A 25,682-nucleotide genomic window follows, 5' to 3' on the forward strand; every position below is an offset into this window, starting at 1 on the left:
CAGCACAGCCCTACCAACCTAAGTCAAAGGAGAGTAATAGTCAGAAACAGATCTAACCATATGTAAATGACAAGATTATTTTGCCAATAATTGTAGTCTGCTGAGGATTTAGCTTATTTTTGCTTCATGAAAAGAAAAACTATCTGCACTAATTCATGGGTGATTGTCAGATTTCAAATCTCCGAAATGTTATATACAGGTAGTGCTCAACTTACAATCTTTTAGTGACTGATTGAAGTTACAACAGCACTGAAAAGAGTGACTTATTACCAGTGCTTTTTTTGTAAAAAAAAAAAAGTTATCAGAACAGCTCTGGCTCCAGTTGAAAGCCCTTTATGGAACGGGGGGCGGGGGGGCGGGGGGGTTGTGTAAGGAGAAGAAACTGCTTTAGGGAGCTTCCGAGGTGCAGATCATGTGAGCAGTGTCAGCTGATGGACGCCATTACTGCAGCTTTTGAGAGGGCGCTTGATGACACAGAGGCTTCCTCCGGAGCCAGAGTGACCAAGGCAGGAGCGGCACTGCTGCTTTGGCAGCATGCCTGGTCCCTCTAAGAGATTCGCTCCAAGAGTCAGTCCTGGACCCTGGTGGCCAACACAGGGGTGAGGACAGGCGGTGAGGGGAGCCTCATGAAACAAGGCAGAGAAGAAGGTTTGCTTTCAGGGCTGTGGAAGTGTTTCCGGGTCGACTTTTGATACCCCCGATTTCCCCGGGCAGCTTCCTTTCACCAAGCCAGAGCTTTACTGTACTTGCGCTGGCAGCTTAGAAGGAACCGGTTCTTCCATTCCAAAAAAGGGTGCTGGAACGCCGTTCCGTGCGTTCTATGACAAAAAAAGCACTGCTTATTACTATTTTTTTACAGTTATGACTGTGGCAGCGTCTCTATGGTCAGGTGATCAAAATTTGGATGTTTGGCAACTGACTCGAATTTATGACGGTTGCAGTGTCCTGGGGTCATGTGATCACCTTTTGCGACCTTCAGACATAATGTAACAACTGCGGTGATTCACTTAACAACTGTGGCAAGAAAGGTCATAAAATGAGGCAAAACTCACAACTGTCTTGCTTAGCAACATAAGTCGAGCACTAGCTGTATATTTATATCTCTCTGACATTATACAGCCTTTTGTTGCAGTTCCTACTCCTGACCTTCCCAAAGCTCTGTGTAACATTCTAGCCCCTTTCTTTCAAGTCTGGGAAAATGTCCTGGTAAAGCTAAACGGAAACTCCAACCTGGTTTACAAAGTTTGGTTTTAGCCTTCTGCATTTTTTTGTCTTGCTACAGCTCTCTTGGTATCATCCAACCAGGTGCTGCAAATTCAAAGTCCAGCAATGCTTTGGGGAAAATTCAGTACACTTGGAATGTTCCATTATGGGACATTCCTGAGAAGTATTATGTAAAGTAAGGGCACCATCAGAAGAGACAAAGCAGTAAAATCCACTATTTCCTGGGCAGAAGGGATGACATCGGATGGGGGAGTTCCTAGACCTCTACAGGTGGCAGTCATCTCCCAAGACAGCCCAGGAGGTGTTATGACCCAGTCCATCATTCTGAGAGGCACGTTCTCATATGCATTTGAAATGCAGGCTTTTTTCTGGCACACTTTAAGCAGAGCTTGGGTGCCAGTCACAGAAGAGGAAGGTGAAGGTGGGGAGGGAGGAAGAGAGGAGAAGGGGATGAACTTGGCAGGAAACAGATTTAGCAATTTAAATGTTTTATAAGTGGGGGTGGGGTTTTTTCCCCGATAATTGAGGAAACTTTTCATAATCTGACATTTGTTAAAAAAAAAACCAGCAACTTATTAGAAATTATGCAGCAGAGTAGCTGTGGAAATATGAGCTCGCTTCACAATTATGAAGTGGAGCTCGGAAGCCCTGGCCTATTGTGAGAAGTGGCATAAACCCCACAGAGGGCCTATCAGCTCCCTGGCAGGCAGGGGACTGCTCCATTGAAAGCTAGAGATACAAGCTTCAGGGCAAAAACCTGGCAGCTCCCTCCTGACCCCACAATCCCCTACTGCTGACAGATCCAAGCTCCATAGCAAATTAGACCTTCTCACATTACAATTGCAGAAGACAGATTCCATTAGCGGTATCTGAAATTGAGTGGAGAGCAGCTCCGTTATCAGACCTGACTCATAAGCGGTGCTATTAATCAGAGCTATGATAGCATTTATATATTTCAAGCTATCTGCCGCGGCTGTGATATTCTGCTACAAAGGGTTGATGGGACTTAGGGAAGGGAACAATGGAGCTTTCTGGGAAAAGCAGAGTAAATCAAGAAAGTCTATGACTTCCACACATTCTGAAGGGATTGCGGTTTACATAAATTTTCTCCCAATTGGAGACTGAGCTCTTCCTCATCTTACACATGGGATTTAGTTGTCACTCAATGGGAACAGCTGTGAAAAGGTGAAGCAGCCCACCGTTCAGAATACTGCCTCCGCTTTTAAAGCAATTAACCCATGAACAGGAGGATACCTGGTGATATCAAGAGGATTAGACTAGGCAGTGCTTTATTAACATTTCCTTGAACTAATTCTAACTCTGACTAGCTGTCATGAAAAGGCCCTTCAGTCTTTCTTCTTTAATTTTATTTTAAGGAGAGAAAGGGAATAAGTTCCCCCCCCTTTCCTTCCCCTCCACTTGCCCACTTTCAAAATGAGGCTCATATCCTCAAACCTAAATTGTGTCTGTTTTTTAAGTAAATGCAAATTAAGATGGGTGGGGGTAAGATTTACTTAATGTACCTATTAAGTCTAATTCAATGCAAATTTGTTGCAAAATCTCTCTCTCTCTCTCTCTCTCTCTCTCTCTCTCTCTCTCTCTCTCTCTCTGCGTGTGTGTGTGTGTGTGTGTGTGTGTGTGTGTGTGTGTGTGTGTGTGTGTGAGAGAGAGAGAGAGAGAGAGAGAGAGAGAGAGAGAGATCAATTAGCCAGAAGGTCATGGTAGACAGTCACCTAAAAGAGAAATTAATACAAGAGCTTTTTATAGTCTTTTATTCCACATCCTTGCTTTGTTAAACTTAAGAATGTACTTTCCATTTAAATATTAGCTTCTTTGGGAATTTTTAACAGCACTTGAAATACTCCAGAAAGAGACCTTTATCTAGAATAATCTCTGAAAAAATATTTCCAAATAAACCTTTGGAAGATGCTACAATTTTTTTCAGATACATCATTTTTAACTTTCTGCTTCTGATGGTATGGGATAATGGCCACAAATGCAACCTTTGAAAGGAATAAATTCTTTGCTTATGAGTAAATGTTTCATCTTCTTCTTACAGATGGTCCTTGTTTAGCAACTACCTCATTTAATGACCATTTGCAGTTACAACAATGACAAAAAAAGTAACTTTGTGTCCAGGCCTCACATTTACAACCTTCACAGGTCTGTAAAGCAAAGGAAAGTTGAAGTAAGAACAGAAGCAAACTTGTGGCTTCTCTTAGCAATTGGTCACTTACCAACCAAGTTGCAGCCCCTAACATGTTTGCTAAAGGAAGACAATTGTATTGGTAAATAGAAGTACAAACTCACACACCTGGGACAGTTGAACACCTGACCAATCACTTTGCCTCACAGTAAGCAGATAAAGAACAGAAGGAAATTGGGAGACACATGGCCCAGAGGCCTCATCCAGCCCACTGACTAACAAACCCTCTGCCAAGCAGTAAGAAAAGAAGACCACAGTCCTGTAGACAGAAATGCTAATGGTAGAAGAAAGCCAAGTGTACTATAAAGCCTAACCTGAAATTTCCTAAGGTTAAAAAATAATCTGGGCCCAGTGCTCTTCAATATCTTCATTAACGATTTGGATGAGGGAATAGATGGGGAACTCATCAAATTTGCAGACGACACCAAGCTGGCAGGAATAGCCAATACTCCAGAAGATAGGCTTAAGATACAGAAGGATCTGGACAGACTCAAACACTGGGCGCTATCTAACAAAATGAAATTCAATGGTGAAAAAAGTAAGGTTCTACATTTAGGTAGGAAAAATCAAATGCGCAGGTATAGTATAGGTGGTACCTTGCTCGATAGTAGTAACTGTGAGAGGGATCTCGGAGTCCTAGTAGACAATCACTTCAATATGAGCCAGCAGTGTGCTGCAGCTGCCAAAAAAGCCAACACAGTGCTAGGCTGCATTAACAGAGGGATAGAATCAAGATCAAGTGAAGTATTAATACCACTTTACAATGCCTTGGTAAGGCCACACCTGGAATACTGCATCCAGGTTTGGTCACCACGATGTAAAAAAGATGTCGAGACTCTAGAAAGGGTACAGAGAAGAGCAACAAAGATGATTAGGGGGCTGGAGGCTAAAACATATAGGGAACGGTTGCTGGAATTGGGTATGTGTAGTTTAACGAAGAGAAGAGTGAGGGGGGACATGATAGCAGTGTTCTAATATCTAAGGGGCTGCCACAAAGAAGAGGGAGTCAAGCTATTCTCCAAAGCACCTGAAAGCAGGACAAGAAGCAACAGATGGAAACTAGTCAAGGAGAGAAGCAACCTAGAACTAAGGAGAAACTTCCTGACAGTTAGAACAATTAACCAGTGGAACAACCTTCCTCCAGAGGTGGTGAATGCTCCAACACTGGAGGTTTTTAAGAAGAGACTGGACAGCCATTTGCCTGAAATGGTATAAGGTTTCCTGCCTGAGCAGGGGGTTGGACTAGATGACCTCCAAGGTCCCTTCCAACTTATTATTATTATTGTTATTGTTAACCTAGATCTGACTCAGGAGAAAATTCCTAACACTGAGAACAATTAACCAGTGGAACAAATTGCCTTTGGAGGTTGTGGGTGTCCTATCACTGGAGAGTTTTAAGAAGAGACTGGACAGCCATTTATCAGAAATAGCATAGGTCTCCTACAAGAGAAGGGAGTTGGACCAGATGATCTCCAAGGTCCCTTCCAATTCTGTTACTGTTACAGAAAAGAATAAATTGTAACTTCATCCTAATAGATTTGAAATCTTCGTGCCAAATAATTAACCAAGGATGTAACAACAGGGTTCAAACAATATGCTCAGATATGATTTCTTAACAATATCTCATTGATTGTACATGCCAATGGCTGGGTTTATACAACTCAGTGAATTACAAATGTACAAAACCTATTTTGGCTTAGAGTGATGTGAATGCACCCAACGAGAAGCAAACTTTCATTTAATAAGTGAACACAATGCAAAGCCAATGCTTAAAAGTCACACTGAATTATAATGTGCTTTTGTTCTGCCTTAACTTTAAACTTTAACGATTAGTTTCTCCATTCTTCTTCATTCACATACATGAACACAATAGAATGCTTATGATTCCTTTTGCTTCAGACTTCGGCTATGTGTGTGAACAGGCAAAAGAATCAATTCTGCCCCTGTAAATCCTTGCTATTATACGAAGCAAATTTCATTTTCAGTCTTCAGCCTTCCACTCCTTTTGCAAGAAATAGAAAACAAAAAATTAAAACAAAAGCCAGACAAGCTTTCTTAAAATTGTTTTTCCATCTCTTTATATTAGCACACAACTGCATTTTTTCCCCAATATAATTTCATAACAGAGTTTGAGTTACAGCAAAAAGTTACATATACTTCCAATTTATGCTTATATCCTTCCTTTCATGCTGTTAAGCAAACATGAAAATGTTCTGATGGTCTAATATCTGTTATGCAATTCCAAATGTACATGGAATGAATGAAAATGCTATTTCTCAGCATCCCTGGAAAATGCTAAATATACCGCTATAACTGCAAATCCTTAACAAGAGATTTATTAAACAATGACAACTTAATTCTGAAAAATGCTGGCAAGACTTTTTTTTTTGCTATTTGAGTTATAATGTCTATTTCTCATCTGCTAAAAGTGATAACACAAATTAGCAGCCACATCCTCCCCATCTAAGAGGAAGCAATCAAAACGTCTCTTACATAAAAACATGACATTTTTTTGTCAGCAAAATAAGACTTGCAGATTTCATTAACACTCCATCGCTTTGTCAAAACTTCTAAAACCACAACACACAAAACAATGTTTAAATTTTATTTCCTGCTTTGTCACAAAGAAAAAAATAATCAGCGCATCTACTTAACTCAGTGCCCTATAAACCGTGATTTTACAAGCAACCAATTTTTAGGGAAGCAAAGGAAGGACAGAAGAGAAGAAGTATTTGGTTTTAAAACATAGCAATAGAGAACATTCTACCATAGCCAAAATTAAAATATTAAACTTTAAAGGGGAGGATTGCAAGTATCTTTTGAAAACCATCAATTTCAGATAAATATAGAAGGAAATTGGGAGGCTTCAAAAACCACAAATATCAGATAGGCGGGGAGGAGAAAAAAAAAGCTTTGCTACCTGGCAGAATTGAAATTCTGATTAGAAGAACAAAGTGTCAGAATTCACTTAACACTAATCCACGTGTAGAACAATGTCGTCCTAAGCAGGAATGAATTAAACGACAAGAGTGTTGCCCAATTAAACGTTAAAATGAAACTATCGTGCTCTGCAAACAGCATGAAACTTAAGAGATGTCTCCAGATGCCAATAAAAGGAACAAATTCTATTACAAGAACTGATTTACATAGCGTATAAATGAAGAAAACGTGTACGTCGGGAGGGGTGGTTTGTTTAAGAAACAAAACTCACAACAATCACAACTGTAATTGTTCACTGTACTCCACTGTTGGCGCAGAAAACCCATGAGGCCGGTGTTATGTACAAAGAAGAAAAGGTTTTTACAAGGTTAAGTTCAGGTCACCCGACAAATGAAATTGTAACAACCCAAAGTGACACTGTATAATGTCTTCTTGCACTGAATCAATAGGCCACCCTCTCCACAAATTGCCATAGAGATGGCAACGGGTTGTATTGTTTGATGAGACAACAGATTTCCCACTTGAACTGCATTGTTACTGAAAGATGCATCCTTTATTATTTGGCATCTTAAAAAAATGAGAGACCATCCATATTCACAGCATCTATTTTCCTCACCCAACCTACCTCCCCAAGGGGGGAAAAAACCCTTTCAAGTCTTTTTTGGGGATTTACCTCATGTAAAGGTTAGGAATGTCTGAAGTCTATAAGTTTGCCCCAGGATATTTAGACCCCAGTGAATTTTTCCAGTTAAAATGATCTGTCTAAACCATTAAAGTAGAGAGGAAAGGAAGCAACTCTACACACATTGAAAACAAACTGGTTGAGCCATTCCAAAGGAACCTGAAGATCCTTTGAATTTTTATTTATTTAAGAAGAGATTATCACAATGTGCATGCAAACAGCAGCTGCCATCTCAAGGCAGATTTGACAACCAAATCTGAAAAATATATTAGCAATATTTAAGCATCTATAGTGTGAATGCAAATTCCTTTGCAGCAGCACACAGAGTTGGCATGATCTATAAACCACTGAAATTCAGAGTACAGCCAGCAAACATTGCTGGAAGGGTATATTTCCAGCCCTCAAAATCAGAAATGCATGCACAAATATTTAGTTCTGAAGTTTTTAAAGTCTCTCTCCCACCCCCTCCCTCCCTCTCCAACCCCCTCTTTCACACACATATACACCCACACAGATGCAGCATAACACAAAGCCAGGCCAGCCAAATGGTGCCACCCCAAAATGAGGGACTCTAAACCTAAGCATAATAACCTATCTTTGTTATTGGCAGAAGGAAGGAAGGAAGGAAGGAAGGAAGGAAGGAAGGAAGGAAGGAAGGAAGGAAGGAAGGAAGGAAGGGAAAGTAGCATGTTCTTCTACAACTTTAAAGTATGCATCTAATTTTGTACAGCTTTGCATTCAGAACGCAAGTACAACTAAAAATGCCATTATTATTATTTTTTTAAAAAAACCAATTAATTTGCCTGTTTCTTCACCTCCCATGAATCAACTGAAATGCAACAAAAATTACCCCCTCCGGATGCCATTCCTTTGCAAGGCTTCAGCCTGTGAACTTAGAAAAAGGTGAAGGACGAAGGTGGATCGCTTCAAGGAGCAGTATTAGTTGGAAAGCATTAAAGATTAATTTAAATGAGTTCAATGCGATTTCTCCATCATCACGCCCACTAATGGAATGTGAGCCATTATTTATTCTTCCCTAACATATATGCTCAGTGCTGTTACTAACTGACAAAAAGCATCATTGCCTTGAGAGTTTCTGCTTTAAATATTTTTCTTCAAAAGCTTTGGGCCTTTTATTATTTTTAACCCTCTTTCTTTGCACTACAGTACACTGAAAATTAGTTAAGGATGAATTATCTGATAGGGGAAGTCCTATTCATAAAATCTTAAGGAAGTGTACTTAAGCAAATAAGGGACTGAAGAGAGTTCTCCCTGCAGGCAGTATGGAAAGCATTTAACCCAGCCAAGGAAAGAAAATCAGAAAATAATTCACGGAGCCTTCTTCCCCGCTCACCCTGCATTAATTTTAACAAAGATCGCAAGAGTGCTTGGCAAAGTACAGGACAGGTTTGGATTTCAAATTAACATTACAGGGGATGCTAATCCTTATTCAACCGAAAAGGGACGTGTGTAATAAGGAACATTCAAAGACTCCTAACTCTTCCCATCCCTCTATTTAGAGGTGGCATTCACCTTCCTGAGAAATTCCTGCCTATCTCTTTTGCACCACGGGACTTATTATTATTATTATACATATTTTTCCTCCTAATAATTGAGAAATTTGACTCCTCTCAAAATATTCCAAAGCATTATTGGAGCATTATTTTCATCTTTTCATAAAAATATAGAAACCTATTATAACAGCCAGGGTGACCCAGTGTGTTGGCATATCGACAGTGGTAACTCAACGCTTGGACGTTAATTGGCCAAGAATTTTTTTTTTCAGACTGGCCTTGGGCAACACTGTATCTGTCAGCCTCAGTTCCCAACCCATAAAATGGGATTATTGCAACGATTAACTGTATTTTCTAAATAAGATTAGAAAGTCTACCCAAGAGGTTTCTACAATCCCTTAATTAAGACCAATATATTTATATAAAAGTAAATATTTTCCAACATTACAGAGTAGGGGGAGGACGGGGAAGCAATGGAGCTTCCTGTATTTGGAATGCTTTCAGAATAACTTTTATGTGGTAATAATCTTTAATGTCTGCAAAACAATCCAGTTCTCCATTATGGGACAAGTAAAGTGATTGGAGTAGAATTTTGGGAGTATCCTAAACATTGAAGGGCACTGACCTCAAGTCATTAGTAGACCCCTAACTAAATGTTTTAAAATGTTCACTATATCAAATAAAACGTACTTATCGCAAAGGATTAGGAGCTGCTTCTTCTACGTGACAATCTCTCTCACTTGGGGTTTGCATGTGAATACCCAACCTTTGCACATGGGTTCAATTTTATCTGTCTTTCCTAACCAATCCATAATCAACTGAGAAGAAAAATCACTTTTGAATAGACAGGATTACTATGATTGGGTTTATCCATATGGTCCCAGAATGCACACAGATAATTACACTGAAAAGACATATAGTCCTCCATTTGAATATCGTCTCCGAAAGAATTCAGTAGGGTAACTTAGGCAAGGCAGTCTCTCCCAGCCTCAGTTTCCCCATTTGAAATAAGGGGCTTAATAGCACAACTGTAGTTTGCAGGGTGCTATACAATTCATAGTCAGGCAATGCAGTTGAAGCCTGTGAACAAGTCTGTCTGGAAGACATGTCACTATAGCCAAAAAGTCACCAGGCATTTGAGCTCAACTTGAACAACTTTAGTTTTGTCTGTCTATATGCCACAGGTCATCCCCATCTACTGAATTAAAGCATAGAGCAGGGGTCTTCAAACTTGGCCCTTTTATGACTTGTGGACTTCAACTCCCAGAATTCCTCAGCCAGGCATGCTGGCTGAGGAATTCTGGGAGTTGAAGTCCACAAGTCATAAAAGGGCCAAGTTTGAAGACCCCTGGCATAGAGAATCATCTCTCACATGTGCAAATAGAAATGAAAGGAGCAGAAGCCAGGCCTTCAAACTCTGGAGAAAGCTATCCTTATCAAGAATTATAATAGTATGCAGAGAAATCTTCTCATGTGAGGATAGGAAGACAGAAGGATGGGCAAAAGTAACAAAGTACCAGTTATTCTTTATATTCTCATTTTGTATGCTTAGAACACAGCATCCAATGCAGAAAAAGGCAGATTTTGTTAACAATGTCCAACAATCCTGCTCACACATCTACATAGTCGCAATATGTGGGTTTTTTTCCACATCACAATTCTTTAATTCTGTGCAGTTCAGTCGGCACTATTTCTTGCTTATGGTACCCAACATAGGTAAAATAGACAGAATAAAGATCATCAAGAGGCATCTGCCTCCATTTTGTAATACTAACAATTAAACAGTTTGTCAGTACAGTTGACACTTGTATTGTTTAATATTTTAAAGCCATCTGCATCTTTCTTTAATGACAAACTTTGTTACTTCTGGTTAGATAAACCTGGTCACTGATGTATGATAATAAGAGAGAACAATGTTATCACTCTCCTGAAATAAATTAGTTTGGCAGTTTTGTGCTCTGGGTGTTTTGTATTTTTTTTCTTTTTCTTTTTTTCCAATAAGTTCGATGTCAAATGGCCAACTGAAATTCTGTAAACAGTAGGCAGCTGAATCAATTAACAGACTGGAGCCAATGCTGTAGGAACAACTAGTTTAATGGCCCACTAGATGCGAAAGCCATCCAATTACGGTATTATGAACTTTTACATCTAATTGCAATATTATATCACAGAAAAATATCCTTTCTAGTGTACCTTGAAGATATTTCACTTGATAGATTTTATTTATCATAAGGATGATGATCTGCAGAATATGAATATATATATATATGTATGTATGTATGTATGTATGTATGTATGTATGTATGTATATAAAAAGTTGGAAAGCACCCATGGGATCTACTGTACCTGACAACTGTATAAAACAGAAGCGATGCTGCAGCTGCCCCCAACAATGCGCAGAAGAGATTAACGCGATATGCAGCAGAACCACAGGGAAAAAGCTCAATGGCCAGTTTAGCCAGAAGAGTGAAGAGGGGGTAGCCCGGAGGATGAGCAACCTGTGAACAAACAAAAGGCTTCTGTTTTGAGATGTCACAATGGCCATTTAATGGAGAAATGGTTTTCTTATTAGCTTAATCATAAACAGTTAAAAGTACTATGCCTTAAAAAGCTGCTCTTCTCCCTCCCTCCCTCCCTCCCTCTCTCTCCCCCCCTCTCTCTCTCTCTCTCACACACACACACACACACACACACACAGTCTTCTGTAAGTGCTAATTTTAAATACAGCAAAATGTTTGCCTTAACGTATGTGGATGCACAAAATATAGACAGAGCAGATCATTTTAAAAACTGAAGACACGTATTACTATTATCCCCTAAATGGCTTGAAGTCTGGATTCAGCGTGTATTCTGGCCATTCAAAATGCTGGGTTTCTTTTTATTACACAATTATAAAAGAGAGAAAAGAGGGGAAAAACAGATGCTGAACTATTTTATTGGTTAGCAAGTTGAAAGACCACACTGCTATCGGATTACCACCGTGATGACAGTCCTTAAGGTTTTGCCTAAAGGGGATCATGCGCCTTAATAAAGTTTATTGAATAATAAAACTTATTAAAATTGTTAACCCGATTTATTTTTATTCTCTCCAGCTTATACAAAATTTGGATTGATAATAAGCCAGCTACTGTATATACAGTAAAGCCTTTACTTTATAATTTAGTTTAATTGGATTTAAAACTTGGGAGTAAATTGTCGTGTGCCATACTTATAAGTTAGAAAAACTGTGGTTTGAAAATATATTAATCTACTTTAACTCCATGCTTAATTAAACTTCCTTAATTCCTAAAACTGTTAATGAGAGCATTGATTAAACAATACAACTAATACTCACTCCAAGCTCATAGGCAGCTGTGATCAGTTCCCCTGTGAAAAAATAATATAAAACCAATAATTACTATTATGGAATGACACTCCTCCCAAATTTTCAAAATGCAAACCCTTACGTTGGGGGTTTTGCATTAATTTGACTGCATAAAAGTGTAAATCTGTGGAGATTTAGCAGCATGAAATTTTCCAAGAGTATTTTCTTTCCCCTCTGATGTCAATGCACAAAGTATTCTTTTGTCGTATTTTCTTGACTCTGCTACCAGCAGAAAAGCGAAGGTGAGTTGTAGCTGTTAGTGATGAATAACAACAAAACATCAACATCATTCTTTAAAGTTTGGAGTAATTAAGAGCAGAGGCCACATGAAAAAGACAAAATATCCGAGAAAATTTGATTTCACAGCTCAGCTTTCCATTTTGTATATGGATTCTTGATACTGTTTTTTTTTTTAAAAAAAAAATCAGTGTGGACTTGTATTTTAGAGTAGGACAATTATCCTACTAAGGATATATATTTATTCCCAAGTGCCTTGCAAATTTTATACTGAGTTACAATTTCCCCAGCCTTCAGGCTTTTACCCATCAGCAACCCCTACTGAATTTTCCACTGATCATTTTATTTTGGAAAAGAAAACATAATACAAATGTGTTACAGTTTAGCTTCATTAATATCCTCTTCAGCATATTGCACCTTCAAAACATGTAAGTCCAAGGTAAATTTGGTTATGTTTTTGCAAAGAACTTCCAGGGAGAGACAGTTTCCCCTCCTTTGAGGGCCATTTACTCTCCTCTCTGTGGGTTTTGTTGTTTTTTAAAGAAAAGTCTAACCAAAATAGCAGATTTTTTTCAAAATTTGATGTTTCCACATGAAACAACAAAATTGTTATCCTTAAGGACTGAATCCAAAGTTTCAGGGATAATTTTTGCAATCTTTATGATTGTACAGGAGGGTCTCAATACAGTTCATGAATTATACAAAATGGTCACGTTATTTGAATTTGTGCTATTCAAAGTGATATTTCTATGGAAAATATAACTGGTTTCAGCTCAATGGAAATGGGCACTGACATTTTTTTAACAAACTGTTATATGTACACTAATGAAATGTTACAATAAACAGTTCTTTTTCCACAGTTCTGTCATGTCTAAGTATACTACCCATGTAGTAAGGCTATATCACTTTATCCTTCTCATTTGTTTCACTACCTTCTCTATTCATATCTTTATGATTATCCTTCGTTATGATTATTCCTTTTTTGTTTTGCATGTACACCAAGAGCTTATGCACTAGAGACAAATTTCTTGTGTGTTTAATCACACTTGCCCAATAAAGTATTCTATTCTATTCTATTCTATTCTAATGATACAAAGAACATAAATAAAATTTAAATGTATGGTTAATAAAGTCATAGAGTAGAAAGCAAAAAAAAAATTATTCTATATATTTAGGCATTCCAACATCTTGTCCTATTTTAGCATTGCTATGACCATGATCATATAGTTCAACATCAACTTTTTGGTTAAATGTAATAAGTTTTTAAACTTGTAATGTTTTATTTTGATAGAATCTTCTTTTTCTCCATTTTGCAGACAGAAACTGCAACTCTGTATGCACTGGCTTCAACTGTGTACGTGCTAGCGTTAAATTAAGTGAATTTTGACTTAGATTAAATGCAACCAGGTATCAATTTACAATCACACTAAACTGAATATTGCATTACAAGAAGACCTTACTTAACTACTGTATTTCCTTGTTTAGTAACTATCTGAAATTATGACAGCACTAAAAAGTAACCATGTGTCCAGTCCTCACACTTATGACTGTTGCAACATCCCCATGGTCATGTGATCAAGACTTATTTATTAAACATTTATGCTGCCCATCTCTCTGCCAAGCAACTCAGGGTAGTTTACAATAACCATAAATAGCAGAATAAAACAATTATAGGAGTAAAATATTAGACGTTAAAAGCTAAAACATTAAAAATTAGTATTAAAATGGATAAAAAGCTAATATATAGACCGAGTGAAGGTGAAATCTTGTACTAGTCTATGAGCCACCTCCAAAATGAGATGCCTCCATTGAGGCCACAACCCAATTGACAAAGCTGAGATTTCAAGGCCATGAGGGTGGGGGCAGATCTCACCTTGGGGTGAAGACTATTCCAAAGGGTGGGAGCCACAGCTTTGTAACCAGAAGGCATTTGTGATCTTTGCAGCATCCCAAGATCATGTGGTTGCCATTAATAGACTTCCAACCAGCTTCAAACAACCAGAACGAAGAAGCCAGCAATGCAACTGTGAGTTATAGTCACCTAATATTTTGATTAACAATGACTTGTTAAACAACCGAATGCAAAGTGATGTTGTAAGTATGTCAGACACATGCTATTTCCTTTGGTGACTATATCACTTAGCAATGGAATTGACAGTCCCAATTGAGGTTGCTGAGCAAGGACTACCTACATTTGAACAGATGCTAATTGCGACTTACTTATACAAAGACATACCAGTCATACTGCTGGGAGATATTTTTTATAGTAATTTTATCAAGAATTGTCATTACAACAATAAAAACCAATACTAGAAAAAAAGAAAAAGGAAAAAGTGGGAAAAAAGAAAAAAGGAAAAAGAAATAGAAATAGAAAAGAAAATAATAAAAAGATATATAAAGAAATGACTTCCTATCTTCAAGTACAATTTTAGTAATTTATCACTGTCTTTTAAAATGCAACATATGATCTATTTTTTCTATACCCCATCCTTTATCCATAAACACATCCATAAAACCTCATCATTTCAGTCCTGATGTCAGCAAAAGTCAGGATTACCAGAGATAACAAAATATGTATTTTAGGCAAGAAATCTATGACATTACTTGATGACCCTAAAAATGCTGTTACAAGTAAAAGGAAGAAATATAAAACTGGTTTGTTTATTTGATCAAATAAACCAGTTTTATATTCCTTCCTTTTACTTCTAACAGTCTTCATTTTTAGGGTCATCAAATAATGTCATAGATTTCTTTTCATTTCTTCTTTGTTCCTTCTCACAAAATTCTTTGAAACTTTAACAAGTCTCTTTTGTGAATCCAATAGAAAAAAAATGATCCAAGTCACACTCTTAGTGTGTTATTTATATAATAACTGACATCAGCCAGTTTCTTTTGCATGTCCAAATTACATCTTTTTCCATGTCATTCTTGTAGCCTGCTATTTTTAAATCACCTTTCAACTCAGTCTCAATCATGTCAGATAGAACTTGTTCCTCTTCCATAACATTTTTAGGCACAGTCTAGCTATAAAGGCATAAAATAACTTCTGGAACCATTGTTCAAAAAGACATACTCTCCAATATGTCCAATGTTAAAATGTTGTGCTTCATTTTGTAATTATAAATTAAGTTTGAATGTTCTTCTCCCTTAATTGTAATTTTTAGTTCCTTCTAGTTACCTCTAGTGTCCCATTTTTAAAGTCTTATCTATTTATGTTTTTAAAAAGAAAAATCCAAAGAAAAACATTTTCCCATGGGAATGATTTTTATAATGAATTCCAAAATCTCATTTCAAATTTATCTGGACCCTTAGTCCGTTTCTAAGTTCCTAAAATCAAAGTTTTATTCACCCCTTTTTGTTTATCCCCCCCATCAAAAACCCTCTTAAATTCTTAAACTGATGCTGTAAAACTTGTCAATCCATTTCCAAGCCAATTTAAAAAGAAAGCTCTTTCAAAGGCACTGACTACTGACAAGATGGTTATTCCCTCATCTTCCAGAGCTTTAAACCTGTTGGAGACTGCTGCCTTGAGATCTCCTTACAAGAAGCAACTGTATGGAGGATTTGTGGGCTATTTCAAGTCCTCTCTTTGTCTGGAGAGGAATTATTAAAGAGCCATTTTTCATTCCATTGCAGTCATCAGATCTACTTTTTGTGGAGCCATCTTCAGTTCACCATTTTTTTTCTCAGAAGTCCTATACTGTTGGGAGATTCAAAGGGGCAAATGAGGACCCAGATTGTTGGGTCAATTAAGCTGACTTTGTAATAATGCGGCTTGGGGGTGTGTGAAAGCCCTAATAAGCAGGCATATACATAGAATGAAGGCTGCTGCTAAGCTTGTAAGCCGCCCTGAGTCTTCGGAGAAGGGCGGGATATAAATGGAATTAAAAAAAAAACTTCAATGAGGCTTTGAATAAAGCAAAATTGCAAAACAGGGAAGGTGCAACACCCACCCTTCCAATCCAAGTGGTTTCCAGGTACCTCTTGGTACCTCTAGAAGCCAGCTTACAGACCAAGCTACAGGTGAAGACACCCCCACCCTTCAACTCTTTGCAGAGCAGATCATGTTGCATCAACTCTACCAAATGAATCCTGTTGGGATGGAGCATGGCCCCTTGCAAAACTTACTTTCCTAGCCCCATTTTACAGCTCAGAAGCTGAAGGGAGGAGGCTGTGTTATGCTTAATGCTCCTTAACACGTTCATGCAGATGCCCAACTTTCAAAGTTGTCTTATTATTGTTCGCTCTATTTCTTTACTTCCATTTCTTATTTAAAAGAACGTGAAGCAATGTGTAAGAAACATAATGAAAATACAGGGGAAATAAGTAAATTGCAATGTGAAGTAAAGCATTAGCTGTAACAGATTCAGCCATAGTTTCATTCCATACAGCATTAACCTTGTGAACTCTCAAGCTTCCTCCTTCCGTTATATATTCAAGATGGACAGTATTTAATATTTATTTGTTATGTATATAGGGTGTGGGTCTGTACATATGTTGTATATAGTATGTTTAGGTGTGTGTCATGTACGTGTTTTACTTTGAGAGCGGGCAACTAAATTTCATTTTTGATGTGTGCTGTTGTGCCCACAGTAAAAAAAATGACAATAAAGGTTATCTTATCTTATCTTATCTTATCTTAAATACTGCAAAAAAATCACAAGTAAATGCAGAGTTCACACACAGATCACAGGTGACTGCTATGCACCACCAGGGTCACTTTCCGCAAAATGGGTTTCTATATCAATTTAGTGACAGATTTTATTTTTCTCGGCTCCAAGATCACTGCAGATGGGGACTGTAGCCAAGAAATTAAAAGATGCTTGCTCCTCGGGAGGAAAGCAATGGCAAATCTAGACAGCACACTAAAAAGCAGAGATATCACCCTGTCAACAAAAGTGCATATAGTCAAGGCTATGGTCTTTCCAATTGCAATGTATGACAGTGAAAGTTGGACCATAAGAAAGGCTGAGCGCCAAAGAATTGAGGCCTTTGAACTATGGTGTTGGAGAAGACTCCTGCGAATCCCTTGGACTGCAAGGCAATCAAACCGGTCAGTCCTAGAGGAGATCAACCCTGACTGCTCTTTAGAAGGCCAGATCCTGAAGCTAAAACTCAAATACTTTGGCCACCTAATGAGAAGGAAGGACTCACTGGAGAAGAGCCTAATGCTGGGAAAGATTGAGGGCAATAGAAGAAGGGGACGACAGAGAATGAGGTGGCTGGATGGAGTCACTGAAGCAGTAGGCGTGAGCTTAAATGGACTCCAGAAGATGGTAGAGGATAGGAAGGCCTGGAGGAACGTCGTCCACAGCGTCGCGATGGGTCAGACACAACTTCGCAGCTAACAACAATCAATTTGATTCATAAATAATGAAATAAAATAGATCACTTTGCTCTCTGAACTGGGATAAGTCACAAACAGATACAAAAAGACAATGAAGCCAGATTAAATTCAGTACCAAATTGGTTCAAGAGCATAAAAACGTTTAAAGGGAATATGAAATTATATTATATCAATATCATGCTGTTGTCATTCTTTTAAAATGACCATCACTGAGAATCAGGCACATTGCAAAATACCCAGAAGGCAAACTAACGAAGTTTTTTCCTCTCCCATTCTCCCCCACCCACCCACCCCAGTCAATGATTTCTGGGGGGCTGAGTATTTTTCCAAAGAAAAGAGAAAAACTACTGGGTGCAACTCTCTACAGCAGGGGTCCCCAATCTATGGTCCACAGCCCTGTCCTGGGCCATGGGCTGTTTGCCAGCGGGCCGCGGAAATGGCTGGCTGGTGCGCACTCGCGTGGGCGCACATTTCCCCCCTCATGCTAGCACCCATGGCCCCATTTGTGCATGCGCCACTAGCCCAGGTGGTTTACGCAGTCCATTCACGCATGCGTGAGTGGGCCACTAGCTGACATGGGGATGGTTCACGGCCGCCCATGCATGTGCACGGCACCAGCGCATGCTGCATGCATGAATGGGGCTGCTAGTGTCACACCAGTGTGCATGGCCCCATGCGCACGCATGCACACCAATTTTGAAGCTGTTCTCCTTCCCTCCGGTCCTCGAGTCTGGAAAGATTGGAGACCTCTGCTTCACAGTATATACATATTCCATTTTAATTGTGTAAAATCATGTGTAGCCTACAGAGAGCCCAGAGGTTTTCCTGTATAGAAAAATATTTTAGGGATTAGTGATCGGGTTTCACCCTAGGCAACCATTTAGGGCAGCTAGCATTAGAAACAATAGAACATAGAATAGGGTTGGAAGGAATTTTGGAGGTCTTCTAGTCCAGCCCCCTAGAATAATTTTGTAAGAATTTAGAAGGCTGAATAGTTGGGCCATCTTGCATAAAATTGCTTGCTCTGCTATGCAGCCTTCTCACTTCCTATATAAGCAAGGTTAAACTGCCATCTTTATACTAGCAAAACCCCCATTCTTTGCTATGTATTATCCTCTGTGTGTCTAAAGGAGGCTTTGAGATGTGTGTCAAATGTTTTCCACTTGTGCCGATTTACTCAAGGATAAAGGTGATAATCTCGTTCAGGGTTTCCCATGTTTATAGAATACGGAGACTCACAGCATAAAAGGCTAATTTAACTTGATCAGTGCCTTTGATAAGTTATTGCCTATATGTTGTGATTCCTCTTCTCTAAGCAAGAAGCCTCGTGTTCCAAAGATAACACCATCTACTTCCTTACCTTGATAATTGCAAAATAAGTATTCAATTACTTTACAATACCTTTAGAATATAATCTAAGGTGACGCAGCCTATATAGGATCAATGCTCTCTAACATCAGGACTCCTGCCTTGGCTGATCACGGTATTCTTCTGCTAGCTTAATAAACCGATTTTATTGGATCTCTCCGGTCATTGGCTGGAGTCAGTCAGTTTTTCCACCACAGTCTGACCCCTTTACATTATTTCTTGAAATCAGGTTGACAGGCTTAAATGCCAAAGTCCTTGCTCAGCCTGCCTGATAATTCATCTAGTGTCTAATGTCCCATAACACATCAAAAATTCCCATGCTATTAATATTTTAGACAACAACTGCACTTTCTCCAAGCCTTTCTTCCCCTTCTCTCTAGACCAAATCTGTACTATTGTTGAAGGAACCTGCCAACGCGGTTCTTCAGGAATTTTCTCTATTAGGATTATTCTGGTCTTTACGGTTATGCAGGACTGGTACAATCAATCATTAGCTCATCAGACACAGCTAAAACATCATAATCTAACTTCATTGGCTCAGGGGAAGAATCAAAAGACAGTGCTATTTCTACACTGTTAAGTAACAGGGAAGAGGGGCAGAAAAGAGGGTTTCAATTTGCATAAAATTTGCACATTGATTCATAAGTAGAGATGCACATCTTAAATTTCTTGAGGGATCTGGCCCCATAAAACTGGGATCAACTCCCTTTTTCTTTGGGGAAATTGACAGCATTTAATAGAGAGTTAAAGACCTTTTTTATTTGATTAGCAGGTTCATGTAGGTCTTGGTTGTTCTAGCCTACTCTTATTTCACTGCCAGGTCCAGATTACCACCCGTTTTAAATAATTATGGATGTAGAAACACTCAGTCTTATCCCAGGCAACTGTTTCAAGTATACTGCTGGAACAATAATATTTGCTTACAGAGTTCTAAGCAAATTTTATTGGAGCAATTTGTCATTACATGGGGAGGGGTTGCTTATTTTGTACTGTGCCTTGGTAAGGGTGCATTATTATCATTATATTATCAGTTCTATAACAAGAAAGATAGCCTATTTATAAGTAACCTGTATGTTTTGCTGCACCTCCTGCTTGCAAATTAAGAGACAACTCGCAAGATTCCAGCGCTTTTTTATGGGTCTTGATTGGAAAGCTTTTCAAAGAGAGAATACCTTCAAACACATAGGGGTATATAGGGCATATAAACAAAAAGATCTGGAGGACACATATCCATTCCCCCCGAACCATTGGTCATGCTGGTTAGAGATTATGGGATTTGTGTCCAAAATATCTGGAGCGTAGCAGCTTGCCTGTCCCTAGCTTAAAACTGTCAAAGCTCTACAGAGCATTTCCTGAGTCATATTCCTTTTCATGTTCAATACAGATTTACTCATAAGATTATATTTAACAGTCCGCATGTCCCTAGCCACGAACAAAACAGATGCTGCTAATGGAAAAGGGCTTTCTCTCCCTCTACAACAGCTTGTACACCCTCCAAAAGCATACCAGAAAATTGGGAAAAGGTTCTGCAACGTATCTGGAGGATGCTGTATGAAAGAATTAATTCCAATTGCTGCACCACTTAATACCTATTCCTATGTTCCTGGAAAACGTCATTAATCTTTGATATGCTTTTTAAAAAATAAATAAATAAATAAATCTCCTTTTAAATGAATGCTGCTACTTAGAATTAAGGGTGGGAGACAACTTTGCTGCAGTTTCCAATTTTGCATTGCTTTTCTTTTAAAGTATTTTAGCCACTGCTATGCAAATCTATTTTTTAAAAATTCTGAACAAAGGGCAAATTGATTTTTTAATTTTGCTGATGTTATTCTGCTGCTTTTTAATCATTTTGTCTGAGTTAGCTTCCTTGTTTGGGAGTCTAGCCTGCTATAACAAAGCCCTCTGGATGTTCTCATCCTTCATGGTGGCTTAAACTGGATTCCAGCTCATTTAAAAGACAACAAGCAAAGGACAATGGTGAATGGTGTAGACAGAAAAAATCTATGAGAAGAGACTCCTTTCCTCTCCCTCCCTCCCTTGAATTATATCCTACTTTTTCTCAGTATAGCTCTCAACATGCCATATGTAACATTCCTTCCTCCGCTTCCTTTCCCCCCCCCCCTCCAGATTCTAGGGTTAGCGTCAGGTAGGATGAGACACAGCAATTAGCCTAAAGTCAACCAGAGAACTTCCACAACTAAGAACAGACTTGAACCCATGTCTCTCCAATCCTAGAGAAACACCAGCGGCTTAATCTCTCAACTATTGTGGGGAAATCACTATCATATTATAAGCAAATTGCACTCTCTCACCCAGAGCATTTTCAGAAGTATGCCAGTCAAGCATCATTCTAATAATCACACACAACTATTTAATAATACCACCACTGCTTCATCTTATTTGCATTAGATTGGCTCACACTGGAAGGTTTTTCCATTATAATCTTGCCATGCGAGTATTATTATTATTCATTAAGATAGTCCACAGATGTCACAGAATGGTTGGACTGCAAATATCAATCAACATTTTTGCATACTCCCCAATAAAAAAAACTTGTTTGGGGTGCATTCCAGATGCTGCTATGTGCACAACAATAACATTTGTGTGTAGGGGATAAATAGCAGAATCATATTTTTACTCTATGAGTTTAAACATCTGTATCTCCATCAGAGGAAAAGCAGCATCCTGTGCATAGCTGTTTGAGAAGAATGAATTTCTTTCTGCATCACATCCATGAAGTCTGCATCCAATAAATAAACAGATTGTTTTCTGGTATTTTATTATAATGTCCCAGAAACATTAAGTGGCACAAATGTAAATCTAATGTGTGATGCCATCTAGGACTATAGGAACAGATTACCACAAATCTGGCATGCTGAAATTTAAACTTTTCAATATACTTCCCCCCCCCACTTCCATTTTATTCATATAACTCCCAAGTTATCTACCCAAAGCAATTAAGTTTGGATAGTTATCAAATGCATGCAGGACCATATTTCATTTCACCCCGTAAAAAAACTTGACGTGCTGATTATCCAAAAAAGGGACAACTGAATTTTCAGATTCTCCCCAATCCACAACATGGGTCCACTGTATCCCAAAAGATTAAAATTCTGCCACAAAAGTAATCCATGTTTATTTTTTTAACAAGTCAAGTGCTATTTTTTTTTTAAAAAATAATAATCCCAAACTATCTCATTGCTAGAAAAGATGCATCACAAAAGCCGATTTGGGTTTCCGACCAGTGGGTTGAATTATTATCATAAATTAGAATATGCAAAAACATGCAGTACAATTTAGGGGCGGGGGATATCCGCGAAAAAAACAGGCAGGACATGAGGCCGGATCTTGATACTTTACCAGAATCTCCCCCGAGCGCGGAGTGGGGCGCAGCTGTCACGTAAAAGGCCGCCACAGCCGCTCCCATCGCGCCAGCCCCACTCAACGCCCCCATGGAGCAGCAAGAACACGCTCACGCACGCCGCTCCCCCCGCCGGGTGCCACTTCCGGGTTCGGCGGGGAGTGGGCGGGGCCATGCTGGATTGTTCCATTTCCCAGATAGGGGACTGAGAGAGGCACCTTCTCTTTCCCACGGTGGTTGCGTCGAAACGTTCTGGCTTATGCACGAGGCGCTCCCCCGCTTGGGGAAGGTCAGTGCTGTAGGATATTGGAGAGCTGGGTTGGTAGCCCCCCCCGCCCCCCAAGCCAGATCTTATATAAAAGGTAATACTTTTGATAAGACTAAAAGTATCTTGTTTTCCGTGCAGTTTAGTCGAAACCCTGCTGGAAGTCGACATGTTGGAACGCAACACTGTAAACTTCAAAGCTGGAGCACTTCACACGTTACGTAGGCGCAAAGCTGGACTTATTTAGAAGATCTTGTTTCAAACCCGAATTGGATTGTTAGGAAGTTCCGTGACCCATTCAGTCCCGGTTCTTAAGGCGCACAGCTTTTGCAACGGAAAAGGTTTGCTGTGTCAGCTGCAAAGTACATTGCTTAGTGCTTTTCTGTTTCTTGCAAAAGTCTTAATTGCATTATATGAGCTGAAAGGGGATGCTGCAAAAGAGTCCCTCATCTGCTATATAGACAGAAATAATAAATCCAGTAAAAAAATTAAATCCATATAGACAGAAATAATAAATCCAGTAAAAAAAATTAAATCCAAAAGTATTCTTCCACAGAAGTGCACATTGGGTCAAATTTAGGAATGATGGCTTTTAATTTAAAGAGAAAATGAGATGTCAGATGCTAGTAATTTTGGTGGCTAAATCGACTCCAGAATTGAATGCATCTTGTCTCTGAAGCCCAGTAGGTATTCTGGAAGAACTGAATTCCCAGTTTGAGTTCCTGGGTGATATATAAATAAATAAATATTAGATTTAACACCAACTTGTTGCTTCCAACCAATCCATAGCTCTCAGCCAACCTTACCTACAAAAGAGGCAAAATATTGTAGCTAGATCAACAATTATGCTAAGTCAATTTTCACCTCCTAGAATCTGGAAGAAAAGGCTGTTTAGAGGATGATCTCTGCTTTGCCGTGAAGAATTGGCTTGGACCATTCCAGAACAAGCATGAAGTGGGAAAACCGGAAAAAGAACAGCTGCAGGACTTGGGTTTGGCTAGTCAAAAGAAGAAATAGGGGAGACATGATAGCAGTATTCCAGTATTTGAGAGGCTGCCACCAAGAAGAGAAGGTCAAGCTGTTCTCCAAAGCACCAGAGAGCAGGACAAGAAACAATAGTTGGAAACTGATCAAAGAGAAAAGCGACCTGGAATTAAGGAGAAACTTCCTGACAGTGAGGACAATTGGCCAGTGGAACAGCTTGTCTCCAGAAATTGTGGGCGCTCCATCACTGGAGAGTCCTTGTGCTTGAGCAGGGGGCTGGACTAGAAGGCCTCCAAGGTCCCTTTTTATTCCATTCCATTCTATTCTATTGGTTAGCCACCCACAAGAGAAAATCAGGAGATTCCTTTATTACACCAGAAGAGACAGGAGCCTTGAAGAAGTTCTTCATAAATGTAGCTCCCTCTTTCCGTCCCATCAGGGATGTCTGCAGAGCAGCGTACATAAAAATAGGCTGAGCTTTGATTCATTGAGTTCCCCTCTGAGTGAGATGAGTAATTCAAAAATGTGAAAAATAAATAAATGGAAAATGGATTGTACCAATGGCCATCTTAACAGTTTTCACCACATTCTGCAGACACCTCAAAACCTACTGTTTTAATGGATTGGATGGATATCATTTAGCAAACCCTAGTCAACTCCACTCACATTTTAAGATCAAGAGTAGTCAGAAGACAAAAATAGGAGCTATTCCCAAATTCACTGTCAACAGATCGCAATCATGCAAATTCTATACTGCATAAACTTGAAAATACTTCTTGTATCTTTGGATGGTGGATTGCTTCTGGACACATTAATGCTTCTAAGATCTATTGTACATTGCTTGCTTCCAATTTAGGCTGTATAGGTAGTCCTTGACTTACGACATTTAGTTCAAAGTTACAATGGCACTGAAAAATCCTGACTTAAGACCATTTTTCATCACTGCAGCATCCCCATGGTCACGTAATCAAAATTCGGATGCTAGGGAATTGGTTCCTATTTATGATGGTTGCAGTGTCCCAGGGTCATGTAATCACCTTTTGCGACCTTCTAACAAGCAAAGTCAATGAGGAAGCCAGATTCACTTAACAACTATATTACTAACTTAACAATGGCAATGATTCACTTAGCAACTGTCAAGAAAATTTGTAAAACGGGGTAAAATTCACTTAACAAATGTCTCACTTAGCAACATAAATTTGGGGCTCAATTGTGGTCATAGGTCCAGGACTGCCTGCATATTCACCCAAAAGACTAAACTGCAAACAAGTAAATTTAAGTAGTAAGGTAGTTAACCGGTTAATGGTCAATGATTTTAGACATGGAAAATCTACAAGCAATATTCAGATAGTCTTAACTAAGTTAATCTTTCTCAGCTTGACCTGCTTTACAGGGTTACCTAACAGCTTTGAGTTATTATGGGGGAGGCTGGCTCATAAATAGGGTAAGGACAAAAGATGAGGTGCATGTGTGTGCATATATATGGAATCCAACCACATGCATGAAGTCTATAGTTGAGCACAAATCCATGCTTTTTAAAAATAAAAAATAAAGAATTATGGAATAGAAAACCAAGCAAATACATATTAATGGTACCTGAGGACGCTAGGGGGAGCAACTAAGGAAGTTTTCCAAATATATTTGCTGCCCTCTAGTGATCATCTGAAGTTGCCACTTCAGTTCTAACCGTCATAGCATAAACTTACAGAGAATTTTCAGTTGCATTGTAAGAAGTCTTTACAGGTGACAATAGTAGACAGCAAAATCATGGGACTGTAACAAAAATATCTGGAACATAGCTGAAAGTATTAGGGTAGATAAAGCAGCTACATGGGTTACATTTAATCAGAGATATTTGGGGAATTAACTATGTGTTCATTTAATTTTGCCTTCTGGCTATTTGAAATGTTCTTATTGTTTAATAGGTTTTAATGTATGTTGACTATCTTAAAACATTTTACATAGTTCATTTTTGCACAACATTGCTAAAGGGTCACATTTAAGTTGAAAAATATAAATTTCTAATGCTCTGTGATGTCACTGGAACCATCCAACAAACAATTTATTTTCTCTGTAGAATTGTCACATGCTCAGAAATAACATATTAAAAAAATCACCCTTTCAAACAGCTTTTCAAGTCATGGAGGTAAATGTTATGAATGCCCCCTGCTAATATTTGAGATTGAG

At 38.8% G+C, this 25,682-nt stretch overlaps 1 protein-coding gene across 3 annotated transcripts in view; it reads right to left on the reverse strand.

Annotated features, from left to right (window-relative positions):
• Positions 1–22,378, reverse strand: part of TMEM260 (transmembrane protein 260) — a 47,123-nt gene extending 24,745 nt beyond the window's left edge. For 2 of the 3 annotated variants that reach the window (XM_081315353.1, XM_081315354.1), the window contains exons 1-3: positions 22,246–22,378; positions 11,901–11,932; positions 10,913–11,064 (exon numbers count right to left, since the gene is read on the reverse strand). In XM_081315353.1, coding sequence (XP_081171479.1) covers positions 10,913–11,064; positions 11,901–11,932; positions 22,246–22,339 — 278 coding nt within the window. In that variant the 5' untranslated portion in view covers positions 22,340–22,378. The remainder of the gene's footprint in view (positions 1–10,912; positions 11,065–11,900; positions 11,933–22,245) is intronic. The other variant, XM_081315352.1, reaches the window with a different exon arrangement.
• Positions 22,379–25,682: the final 3,304 nt, after the last annotated feature.

The sequence above is a fragment of the Vipera berus genome (assembly GCF_964194415.1).
Source record: "Vipera berus genome assembly, chromosome: 1".
NCBI lineage: Eukaryota > Metazoa > Chordata > Lepidosauria > Squamata > Viperidae > Vipera > Vipera berus.